This window comes from Delphinus delphis, chromosome 2 (genome assembly GCF_949987515.2).
Source record: "Delphinus delphis chromosome 2, mDelDel1.2, whole genome shotgun sequence".
Classification (NCBI taxonomy): domain Eukaryota; kingdom Metazoa; phylum Chordata; class Mammalia; order Artiodactyla; family Delphinidae; genus Delphinus; species Delphinus delphis.
Genome location: NC_082684.1, coordinates 42,025,625 through 42,039,361, shown reverse-complemented (window position 1 = coordinate 42,039,361; position 13,737 = coordinate 42,025,625). Strand labels below are relative to the sequence as shown.

The 13,737-nt window shown below is 39.6% G+C and overlaps 1 protein-coding gene across 2 annotated transcripts in view; it reads right to left on the bottom strand.

The window, feature by feature from the left end:
- Positions 1 to 3,381: 3,381 nt before the first annotated feature.
- The window catches only part of RTN1 (reticulon 1), a 239,495-nt gene continuing 229,139 nt past the window's right edge, over positions 3,382 to 13,737 (bottom strand). The window contains exon 9 of one of the 2 annotated variants that reach the window (XM_060004462.1): positions 3,382 to 4,199. In XM_060004462.1, coding sequence (XP_059860445.1) covers positions 4,157 to 4,199 — 43 coding nt within the window. In that variant the 3' untranslated portion in view covers positions 3,382 to 4,156. The remainder of the gene's footprint in view (positions 4,200 to 13,737) is intronic. The other variant, XM_060004463.1, reaches the window with a different exon arrangement.

The following is a 13,737-nucleotide window of genomic DNA, read 5'->3' as shown; positions in this document are numbered from 1 at the left end:
CTTTAGCATATTGGGGAGCAACCAGAGAGAACTAATTCCAGCAGGATTCTTTTAAAAGGCAACTGGGACACAGGATACAAAATAATTCATTTCAATTTACTCATCAAAGAAAATGTGGCCAGCTAAGTTAATTCTGTAATATTGAATGTATTGAACTAAAGAAAAAATTTAAAGAAAAAAATCATAGTGTGGAGCTTGAGATTGGTGCCAATATAAAGCACTAGAGAAGAAAGTTGGAGTGTGAAGAGAAAATGACCCTTTGCCTAGATCTACAGAGTTTGTTTATTGCTCCTTAGCCACAACCACACTGGCTGATGCCAAACTGAAGTGGGGTCTCCTGTATGCCCCACCTACTCCCTACACTCAGAAGAGAGTGCTAAAGTTTGGACGCCTGAAGCTGCCCTATACAATGACAAAGTGGCAGTTGCTGGAACCCCATAATAGTGAAGCAAGGCCCAACACTCGGCTACACTCAAGTACACTTTGGTAAAGGAGGAGCTGTCCCACTACTTCTCAGCGGTAATTCCTTACAGTGAGAAACAACTGGGGAAACAGAGCTGGGCTCTGCACAGAAGGAAAAATCTTCACAGTGGTGTAAGGGCCAGCATGAGGCTCAGGGGGTTCTATGAGTTGAACTGTGTCCCCAATAAAAGATATGTTTAAGTCCCAAACCCCAGAATGTGAGCTTATTTGGAAATAGGATCTTTACAGACCAATCAAGTTAAAATGAGGTCATTGGGGGCCCTAATCCATATGACTGGTGTCCTTACGAAAAGGGAAAATTTGTACACAGAGGGAAGATGATGTGAAGACACACAGTGAGAAGATGGCTTTGTGCCTGGAGTGATGCACCTACAAGCCAAGGAATGCCATGGACTGCTGGCAACCACCAGAAGCTAGAAGAGGCAAGGAAGAATCCTCCCCTAGAACTATCAGAGAGAGCATGGCCCTGCCAACACCTTGGTTTTGGACTTTTAACCACCAGAACTGTGCCAGAATAAATTTCTGTCATTTTTTTAAAACTTTTTTTTAATATATATTTTTCAACATCTTTATTGGAGTATAATTGCTTTACAATATTGTTGTTAGTTTCTGCTGTTTAACAAAGTGAATCAGCTATACGTATACATATATCCCCATATCCCCTCCCTCTTGCGTCTCTCTCCCACCCTCACTATCTGTCATTTTAAGTCATCCAGTTTTTGGTACTTTGTTAGGGCAATACAAGGAAACTGATATAGGTGGGGAAAGAGCAGAGAATATACAACTATCCTACTCCCTTTTTCCTGAAATCATCCATAAAATATACCACAGCTTCTTCACCTACTCACCCCCTGCTTGCTTAACTCATGTGTAGGCTATAAGAATCTTCTACTGTTTGCTAGTTTCAGGATAACCTCACTCACTCTTTGTCCCTGAGGGCTCTATCCTTGGTCTGCTTCTTACCTGGGCATTGGATCCTCACATTATTTCCATCATCTCAAATATCACTCTGACTGATGCTTCCTGTAAAAGCAGGATCATATGTGCCCTGTGTTCCATCTGTTAAAATTCTGCATCCATACCTATCATTTTGTCAGGCTGGAGTTTCCTCAGGAAACTTTCTTCACCACTGCTAGCAAACAGAATTCCTCATTAGATCCTCTGAATGAGCAGCTGCTTATGAAAGGAATTCTGGGCTCTCCGGAGGGAGGCAAATGCTGCACATGCAGACCTTGTAGAAGGTTAATTTGACACAATAAAGCCATTTAGAAGAAACTTTATCTCAAAGGTTGTACACTGAAACACACACACACACACATACACACACACACACACACACACTTCTCTTCTAACCTAGTAACCATAAAAAATAGCAAGCACCAAACCAAGCTTATTATCTTCCTTCCCCAGACAAGCTCTTCTGGGCTTTCTAACCTGAAAAATGGTATTGCACTCTGCTGATCAGCTAGTCTCTGACAGAGCTGGGGCTAGGGTGAGGCGAGCAAGCTGCCTAGGGTGCAGAATTTAAGGAGGCACTCACTCTCAGGGTCAGCCTTGGTCTTGAACTCCCACATGTAGTCAATCACCAACTCCAGTCCCATCCCCCTCCACGTCATCTCTCTTAGTGGCTCCTCTGTGCACAGTGGGTGCTAGGCATGCTGGGTTGATACAGAGGATCAGGGACAGATGAATATATCCTTTGTATTCTCAGCTGCCTTAGTAGAAGCCTTGTCGTTCATTTGTCACCTGTCTGCTGTTAGTTATGTCACAATTATCTCCTATATTCTTCTAATCTCCAGTAACATATATCCTCATTGTGTCTATGCATCTCTCTGAGATCTAAAAAATAGAGCACAAAATCCTTAACATTCAAGTTTCTTTTTAGTGTGGTTCAACCCACCCTTTCAGCCTTGCCTGGCACTACATTCCCACCCAAGCACTTTACAGCACAATTCAGCGTATTACTCACTGTTCTCTGCATATGCCATGTGCCTCCATGTCTTAGCACCTTAGTCCATGTTCTTTCTTCATACTGGGATGAACCTTCTCCCTCTGGAAAAAGCCAAATCAGAACCCAGCCCCAAAGTCCACCTCTGAGAATCCTTCTCTGTTGCTCTAGTCTTACACTGCAGCTCTTATTTCATGCTGCCTTTTACTTAGTGAGCATTTCCACATAGCCATCTCCCATCACCCCCCGTCTTGGCTGTTGGCACAGTGTCTAGTTAGTTAGCTATGTTGTCATCACAATACTTTGCACAGAAGGGTAACTCCATGAGTACTTATTGAATCCAAGTCCAAAACTGGTCAAAGGCAGCTTTTTTTAAGTAACTATCCTTTTTTCTCTAATTTTTATTTCTCCTATTGCTATTACTTTCATCCACTTCTACCTCATCATCTTTGACTTTTGACTTTAACAGTGAAATAACATAGGCAATTGGACTTCTGCAAAAAGTAGTGAACAATCCTTAGAAGACTTAGCTTGGTGAGGGCAGGAATGACTATCTCTCTTATTCACAGCCCTGTTCTGAGTGCTTGGCACACAGAAGGTGCTCCATAAATAATTACCAAAACAGTGAGTTCATAGCAATTATAATTGTTTTATGACAATATTGTGTTGCATATTATTATAAGAAGTTTATGAAAGGATTTATATAACTTTCAAGTTTTAAAAAAACTATTTAAATTATCTGCATAAACCCCACAGAGTACAATATTAAGGGTGTTTTCCAGTTTTACCAGTCTCCAGTGATTTCTATTAATAACCCAAAGGAGCCATATACTACTTTGGAGTTGGACTGTGTGGTCCTGGACACAGTAGTAAAGTGAGCACTTGGCCTCAGCCTTCCCAGCACGTTCACGGGAGATTTATTTCTTAGAGCTTTTGCATTTTCTGGTGAGATCATGAGAAGAGAGGGAGAAGTTTCTACATTTAGTAACATTTATTTATGCATTCAGTATCAAGTACATAAGTGCAAATATCCAGAGTCCATAATTAAGTCCATTAGGAACTACAGAGAAAGTAATACAAATTGTAATAAAGTTAACATGCTGGTACTTTTTAGTTACCATACATGTAAATCAGCCCGTCAGTCTCACACAACAAAAGTACTGCATGTTTGTTTTGGGTTTATTTGTTTATTTAATTATTTTAATTTATACAAAACTGATTATCCTAAGTACGGTCGACTTGTTTTTATTTTTATGTTGTGTGTGTTGGAAAAACACTTAAACATCGATCTACAAGTCTATATATTGTTATTAAAGATTAATCCAAGCAACAACCCAAGGACATATAAGCGATTTCCACTATTGCATCAGTGCACTGGGCAGGAAAGGCCTAGCCACAGGGAACATGAGAAGCTACAGAAGCATTGCAGAGAGAAGAACACCGACGAAGGAAAGATAAGTTGGGTTCTCACCATCATGCACTTTTTTTTAGCAACACAAAATTAAAAACCACATCTAGTACACTTTTCTCTATGCTTTAGTGCTTGACACAGTGACTCAAATACCCTAAGAGTACAGAAACAGCCTAAAAACAGCTGTTTTAAAGTTTGTCTCTAAGATTATGATACTGGGGGGGAGAAACGATCAATTTATAGTAACATATAAGACAGAGCTGTTACCACTTCAGACATTCCTCTTGGTGTCCAGTCCCTGGTGGGGTACTGATTTACTCAGTGTGCCTTTTAGCGCCTGGGATTTTAGCCTGAATCCTAAAAAAACAATATCAGAAGATGGTAAATCACAAGTGTTATTAATGAAATCATTTAATGACATCATTATGTGTTGTTGCTTTAATTAACTAAGTGACCAAATCGCTTAATATTCCAAAAGATATAATTTTTATGTATGAGTGTCTATAAACACATTTCTATGCAGCAATAAGAAGAAAGTATAAATTAGATAATGAATGACCCAAGGAAGCCATATTCCTTAAATTATAACTTTTTAGGTAGACAAAGAGGTCAATTTATTTCAGAATTATAGAAACTGTGATATAGTTAGGTGACCATTTATCACTCAATCTGGGACACTTCTGAAGGAGAAAGAGGGTGCTGTTACTAACTACGCTAGGACAACAAGCATAAACATGGCTGATTCCAGGTAAAGAAACGTATGGTCACCCTCAGCGTAAACTGCCCAGAGCTAGAGTTAAGAAACCTGAATCCTAGTTTCAACTCTCTACTAATTAGCTGTGTGACATAGGCCAGCTAATGAGCTTTCCTGGTCCTAGAGTATTTATTAGGTACAAATTAGACATCTCCAATGCCCCTAAAATTCTGCGATTCTCACAGTATTATTTTAGGGTAGGTTTATACTGGAAGCATTTTGTTTCATTAAATCAAAGCTTTATGAGCTCCCCATGCAGAGTCTGACTGAGACCTTCCTCTGTCCTAGTACCCTTCTACATGCTGGAATTCAGTGAACAGAAGGGAGAAGGTCCTGCTCTCATGGAGCTTTCATTCTCCTAGGGGTTGAGGAGCCATAAACGAACAAGTAGACAAACAAGAGAAGTACATATGGTGATAAATGCTATTAAAAAAAAACCAAACAAGACGGAATGATAGGCAGTGAGGGGGCAGCAGTGATAAGGTGGGAGATGCCTACTTTAAATCCACTTATGTAAGAAACAGATGCCCAAAGGGGCCACCAGGCAAACATCTGGGTGTGAAGTGTTTCAGGAAGAGGAAGCAGGGAGTGCAGAGGCCACAAAGTGAGGACAAGCTTAGGAGGCAAGGAGAGTAGAGAACAGTGTGCTTGGGGAGCGAGCAGGGGAGGCCTGAGAGGCAGGTGGTAACCCAACGGTGTTGGAACTTGTAGGCAGTGGTAAGGAATTTAGATTCTATTCTGTGGATGGGAAGCCATTGATGAATTTTAGGCAGAGGAATGATGTGACCAAAGAAGATCATGATGGTGGTTATGTGAAAAAACTGGGGAAACAGAGGTGAGAGAAATAACGGATGGGGGGAAACTATAGCAGTCCAGGTGCCAGATGGCAATGGCCTGGGTGTTATAGAACTGGAGCATTGGAAATGGAGTGAAGTGAACACTCTGGGGATCTAGTGTGGAGATGGAGCTGACAGAGCCCACCTGTCATGTTGATGGATTGCATGTGCAGGCAAGAGAAAGACAAGAGAATAATCAAGGAAGATTCTTTGATTTTTGGCCTGAGCAACCAGGTAAATGATAATGCCATTTACCAAGATGGTGACAATTGAAGGAAAAATAAATTCTGGGCTGAAACTGCAAGATCTGTTTGGCCACGTTGAATTTGAAATGTATTTGGGACATTCAAGAGAAAACATCAGATAAGCAGATGAATAGACCTGGCTCTCAGTAAACCTTTCTTTTTTAGATTTACTTTTATTATTTATTTATTTATTTTTATTTATTTTTGGCTGCATCAGGTCTTAGTTGCAGCACGTGGGATCTTCGTTAAGGCATGCAGGATCTTTTCTTGCACCGCGCACGTTTCTCTCTAGTTTTGGCATGTAGGCTCCAGGGCGCGTGGGGCTCTGTAGTTTGTGGCACACAGGCTCTCCAGTTGAGGGGCGTGGACTTAGTTGCCCTGTGGCATGTGGGATCTTAGTTCCCTGACCAGGGATCGAACCTGCATCCCCTGCATTGTAAGGCGGATTCTTTACCACTGGACCACCAGGGAAGTCCCTCAGTAAATTTAGACTTTATTTAGACTTTATACATCTATTCATAACATCTAGACTTGCATTGATTTTTAAAAAAATGTCTCAAGCACATCACTGACTCATATTTAGCTATGAACAGTTAACCAATTAAAACCCTCCAGCTATTTTTTTTATACACAGTACTGTTGTACCCTATATCATCCTCACCTCCCTCTCCTCCCATTCTATATTTGTAAAGCTGACTTTTAAAAATCTAAACTTGTGGAGATACACGTTTTGGAGTCCTTGACATAGAGATAAACTTTGAGGCCACAGGACTGGATGAAAGGTGAACCAGAGAAGGAGGAGCCAAGAGAAGACACTGGGAGAAAGCAGCTGAGGCTCGAGCAGTGTCACTAGTCAAGACTAGTGTTTAACAAAGATAGCAGTAGTGACGAAGAGTATCTGAGAGATTGAGAGGGATGAGGATGGAGTGATGACTGCAAGATATGGCAATATGGAAGTCACTGGGTCCCTGACAAAGAGCAACTTCAGTGCTCAGGGTGAAGACCTGATAGAAGTGAGGTGGGGAGAGATGAAAGAGATATCAAGGACAGAAGACTGGAGAAATTATGATTGTGGAAATAAGCACGTACAGGCAGAAACTGATAACGCAGCAGAGAGTGCGAAACATTCCAACAGAGACATCTTAGGTCGGTCTTTTCAAAAGTTTAAGATATAGAGCTCTACCCACCACCAGTCCCTCCCATCAGGAAGCTTGCACAAGCCTCTTAGATAGCCTCATCCACCAGAGGGCAGATAGCAGAAGCAAGAAGAACTACAATTCTGCAGCCTGTGGAAGGAAAACCACATTCACAGAAAGATAGACAAAAATGAAAAGGTAGAGGAGTTTTTACCAGATGAAGGAACAAGATAAAACCCCAGAAAAACAACTAAATGAAATGGAGATAGGCAACCTTCCAGAAAAAGAATTCAGAATAATGATAGTGAAGATGATACAGGACCTCAGAAAAAGAATGGAGGCAAAGATCGAGGATCTTTGAGGATGCAAGAAATGTTTAATAAAGACCTAGAAGAATTAAAGAACAAACAAACAGAGATGAACAATACAATAACTGAAATGAAAAATACACTAGAAGGAATCAATAGCAGAATAACTGGGGCAGAAGAACGGATAAGTGATCTGGACGACAGAATGGTGAAATTCACTGCCATGCAACAGAATAAAGAAAAAAGAATGAAAAGAAATAAAGACAACCTAAGAGACCCCTGGGACAACATTAAATGCAACAACATTCGCATTACAGGGGTCCCAGAAGAAGAGAGAGAGAAAGGACGAGAGAAAATATTTGAAGAGATTATAGTCAAAAACTTGCCTAACATGGGAAAGTAAATAGCCACCCAAGTCCAGGAAGCGCAGAGAGTCCCATAAAGGATAAACCCAAGGAGAAACACGGCAAGACACATAGTAATCAAATTGACAAAAATGAGAGACAAAGAAAAATTATTGAAAGCAACAAGGGAAAAATGACAAATAACATACAAGGGAACTCTCATAAGGTTAACAGCTGATTTCTCAGCAGAAACTCTACAAGCCAGAAGGGAGTGGCACAATATATTTAAAGTGATGAAAGGGAAGAACCTATAACCAAGATTACTCTACGTGGCAAGGGTCACATTCACATTCAGTAGAGAAATCAAAAGCTTTACAGACAAGCAAAAGCTAAGAGAATTCAGCACCACCAAACCAGCGCTACAACAAACGCTAAAGGAACTTCTCTAAGTGGGAAACACAAGAGAAGAAAAGGAGCTACAAAAACAAACCCAAGGGGTCTCCCTGGTGGCGCAGTGGTTGAGAATCTGCCTGCCAATGCAGGGGACACGAGTTCGAGCCCTGGTCTGGGAGGATCCCACATACCACGGAGCAACTGGGCCCGTAAGCCACAACTACTGAGCCTGCATGTCTGAAGCCTGTGCTCCCCAACAAGAGAGGCCGCGATGGTGAGAGGCCCACGCACTGCAATGAAGAGTGGCCCCCGCTTGCCACAACTAGAGAAAGTCCTCACACAGAAACGAAAGACGCAACACAGCAAAAATAAATTAATTAATTAATAAACTCCTACCCCCAACATTTTAAAAAAAAAAAAAAAAACCAAACCCAAAACAATTAAGAAAATGGTCATAGGCACATACATATCGATAATTACCTTTTAAAGCTGAATGGATTAAATGCTCCAACCAAAAGACACAGACTCACTGAATAGATACAAAAACAAGACCCATATATATGCTGTCTACAAGAGACCCACTTCAGACCTGGGGAAACATACAGACTGAAAGTGAGGGGATAGAAAAAGATATTCCATGCAAATGGAAATCAAAAGAAAGCTGGAGAAATACTACTCGTATCACATAAAACAGACTTTAAAATAAAGAATGTTATAAGAGACAAGGAGGACACTACATAATGATCAAGGAATCAATCCAAGAAGAAGATGTAACAATTATAAATATATATGCACCCAACAAAGGAGCACCTCAATATATAAGGCAACTGCTAACAGCTATAAATGAGTAAATCAACAGTAACACAATACTAGTGGGGGACTTTAACACCTCAGTTACACCAACGGAGAGATCATCCAGACAGAAAATTAAAAAGGAAACACAAGCTTTAAATGATACAACAGCAGAGAGATTTAATTGACATTTATAGGACATTCCACCCCAAAACAGCAGATTACACTTTCTTCTCAAGCGCACAAAGGACACTCTCCAGGATAGATCACATCTTGGGTCACAAATCAAGCCTCGGTAAATTTAAGAAAAATGGAATCATATCAAGCATCTTTTCCGACCACAACGCTATGAGATTAAAAATCAATTACAAGGAGAAAAACGTAAAAAACACAAACACATGGAGGCTAAACAATACATTACTAAATAACCAAGAGATCACTGAAGAAATCAAAGAGGAAATCAAAAAATACCTAGAGACAAATGACAACGAAAACACGATGATCCAAAACCTACGGGATGCAGAAAAAGCAGTTCTAAGAGGGAAGTTTATAGCAATAAAATCCTACCTCAAGAAACAAGAAACATCTCAAATAAACAAACAAACCTTACACCTAAAGGAACTAGAGAACGCAGAACAAACAAAACCCAAAGTTAGTAGAAGGAAAGAAATCATAAAGATCAGAGCAGAAATAAATGAAATAGAGACAAAGAAAACAATAGCAAAGATCAATAAAACTAAAAGCTGGTTCTTTGAGAAGATAAACAAAATTGATAAACCTTTAGCCAAATTCACCAAGAAAAAAGGGAGAGGAATCGAGTCAATAAAATTAGAAACAAAAAGGAGAAGTTACAATGGACACCACAGAAATACAAAGCATCCTAAGAGACTACTACAAGCAACTCTAGGCCAATAAAATGGATAACCTGGAAGAAGTGGACAAATTCTTAGAAAGGTATAACCTTCCAAGACTGAACCAGGAATAAATAAAAAATATGAACAGACCAATCACAAGGAATGAAATTGAAACTGTGATTAAAAATCTTACAACAAACAGACATTCAGGACCAGATGGCTTCACAGGTGAATTCTATCAAACTTTTAGAGAAGAGCTAACACCCATCCTTCTCAAACTCTCCAAAAAATTGCAGAGGAAGGAACACTCCCAAATTCATTCTATGAGGCCACCATCACCCTGATACCAAAACCAGACAAAAATACTACAAAAAAAAGAAAATTACAGAGCAATATTACTGATGAATATAGATGCAAAAATCCTCAACAAAATACTAGCAAACAGAATCCAATACACATTAAAATGATCATACACCATGATCAAGTGGGATTTATCCCAGGGATGCAAGGATTCTTCAGTATATGCAAATCAATCAATGTGATATACCATATTAACAAATTGAAGAATAAAAACCATATGATCATCTCAATAGATGCAGAAAAAGCTTTTGACAAAATTCAACACCCATTTATGATAAAAACTCTCCAGAAAGTGGGCATAGAGGGAACCTACCTCATCATAATAAAGGCCATATGACAAACCCACAGACAACATCATTCTCAATGGTGAAAAACTGAAAGTATTTCCTCTAAGATCAGGAACAAGGATGTGCATTCCTGCCACTATTATTCAACATGGTTTTGGAAGTCCTAGCCATGGCAATCAGAGAGGAAAAAGAAATAAAAGGAATACCAATTGGAAAGAAGAAGTAAAACTGTCACTGTGTGCAGATGACACGATACTATACATAGATAATCCTAAAAATGCCAGGAGAAAACTACTAGAGCTAATCAATGAATTTGGTAACACTGCAGGATACAAAATTAATGCACAGAAATCTCTTGCATCCCTATACACTACCAAGAAAAGATCTGAAAGAGAAATTAAGGAAACAATCCCATTCACCATTGCAACGAAAAGATAAAATACCTAGGAATAAACTTACCAAGGGAGGTAAAAGACTTGTACTCAGAAAACTATAAGACACTGATGAAAGAAATCAAAGATGACACAAACAGATGGAGAGATATACCATGTTCTTGGATTGGAAGAATCAATATTGTGAAAATGACTATACTACCCAAAGCAATCTACAGATTCAGTGCAATCCCTATGAAATTACCAGTGGCATTTTTTTTACAGAACTAGAACAAAAAATCTAAAAATTTATATGGAGACACAAAGACTCCGAATAGCCAAAGCAGTCTTGAGGGAAAAAAACGGAGCAGGAGGAATCAGACTCCCTGACTTCAGACTGTACTAGAAAGCTACAGTAATCGAGACAATATTGTACTGGCACAAAAACAGAAACATAGATCAATTGAACAGGATAGAAAGCCCAGAGATAAACCCACGCACCTATGGTCAACTAATCTATGACAAAGGAAGCAAGGATATACAATGGAGAAAAGACAGTCTCTTCAATAAGTGGTGCTGGGAAAACTGGACAGCTACATGTAAAAGAATGAAATTAGAACACTCCCTAACACCTTACACAAAAATAAACTCAAAATGGATTCGAGACCTAAATGTAAGACTGGACACTATAAAACTCTCAGAGGAAAACATAGGAAGAACACTCTTTGACATAAATCACAGCAAGATCTTTTTTGATCCATCTCCTAGAGTAATGGAAATAAAAACAAAAATAAACAAATGGGACCTAATGAAACTTCAAAGCTTTTGCACAGCAAAGGAAACCATAAACAAGATGAAAAGACAACCCTCAGAATGGGAGAAAATATTTGCAAGTAAATCAACAGACAAATGATTAATCTTCAAAATATATATAAACAGCTCTTGCAGCTCAATATTACAAAAACAAACAACTGAATCCAAAAATGGGCAGAAGACCTAAACAGACATTTCTCCAAAGAAGAAATATAGATGGCCAAGAAGTACATGAAAAGCTGCTCAACATCACTAATTATTAGAGAAATGAAAATCAAAACTCAATGAGGTATCACCTCACACCAGTTAGAATGGGCATCATCAGAAAATCTGCAAGCAACGAACGCTGGAGAGGGTGTGGAGAAACGGGAACCCTCTTGCTCTGTTGGTGAGAATGTAAATTGATACAGCCACTATGGAGAACAGTATGGAGGTTCCTTTAAAACCTAAAAATAGAATTACCATATGACCCAGTAATCCCACTACTGGGCATATACCCAGAGAAAATCATAATTCAAAAAGACACATGCACCCCAATGTTCATTGCAGCACTATTCACAATGGCCAGGTCATGGAAGCAACCTAAATGCCCACCGACAGACGAATGGATAAAGAAGATGTGGTACATATATACAATGGAATATTACTCAGCCATAAAAAGGAATGAAATTGGGTCATTTGTAGAGACGTGGATGGATCTAGAGCCTGTCATACAAAGTAAGTCAGAAAGAGAAAAACAAATATCGTACATTAACGCATGTATGTGGAACCTAGAAAAATGGTTCAGATGAGCCAGTCTGCAGGGCAGAAATAGAGACACAGATGTAGAGAACAAATGTATGGACACCAAGGGGGGAAAGTAGCAGGGGTGATGGGGGTAGTGGGATGAACTGGGAGATTGGGATTGACATGTATACACCAATATGTATAAAATAGATAACTAATAAGAACCTGCTGTATAAAAATAAAATAAAATCCAAAAATTAGAAAAAAATTGTGCAAGATATATGTTTTAGTTTTGAAATGCTTTGGAATACCACAGTAGACTAGGTGTTAACTAATTCTACTCTTCTCCCATTGTGGAAGTCCTTTTTACCACATTTGTAACAATGGTCAACTAACTTTTATGTGAATACCTGAATGAGTGTCAGTGAGCTCACTGTTTCATGAGGCGAATGGTTTCATTGTTGAACAACTCTAATTGGTACGGTTTTCCCTCACGTTTCATTCAAATCTCAGACCTTCTGGACTTTCCATTCACAGTTCGTTAGAGAAAAAAAGGAAGACTACTTCTTTCACAATGTTAGACCTCCAAATATTTGAGGATAGCTATTGTGTTCTTTTAAAGTTATCTCTTGGGTTTCCCTGGTGGCGCAGTGGTTGAGCGTCCGCCTGCCGATGCAGGGGACACGGGTTCGTGCCCCGGTCCGGGAAGATCCCACATGCCGCGGAGCGGCTGGGCCCGTGAGCCATGGCCTCTGAGCCTGCGCGTCCGGAGCCTGTGCTCCGCAACGGGAGAGGCCACAACAGTGAGAGGCCCGCATACCGCAAAAAAAAAAAAAGAGGTTAAAGTTATCTCTTTTCCAGAGTAATCATCCCCTGTGAAGCTGGGCTGTCACTCGCCATTACTGTCAGATTTCCAATAGTTCAATACCCGGTCATCTTTCTGACATTACTCCAGTATATAACTGCAGCTCTTAATATGTCAGACTCTGAAATTTAACACAGATATGGAATGACAATATGGAATATGAAACAACTATGGCCTCTTTTGATTTTGATTTATACTTCTATTAATAACATCTAAACTTGCATAGATTTTTTAAAATATGCCTCAGTACATTATTGACTCATATTCGGCTGTGATCAATTCATCAATTAAACCCCCTCGGGTATTTTTTACACAGCTACTGTTGTACCCTATCTCATTTTCCCTTCTTCCCATTCTATATTTGCAAAGTTGACTTTCCTAAATATAAAACTTTGCTTTCCCTGTCAGTTTCATTTTATTAATTTCAGTTCACAATTCTACATTATTCAAGATCACTTGATTCATTTTGAATATTGAGTTTTGCGGTCTTCTGAATGTGCTTTTGCTCTAAGCTATGTGTCACCTAGAACTCTGATGAGTATATTTGATTTGTCTTCACATAGTCATGTGAAATACTGAGATGGAAAGTCGTGGAGTCAAGGGCAGAGTCCTCTGTCACATTACTGCACCTTGCCCAGACGGACATTTGATGGATTAATGAACATCCCTAGCGTCTACTATTTCAACCTTCTAGAACTCTACCAGTTGTGCTATCACCTGGACCGTACATCTCCATTTTCTCCTCAAGGACACCAGGAAGACTTTTCTAGTACTCCTTCTGAAATCCAAATTCTTGCTGGCTAGAGCAAGC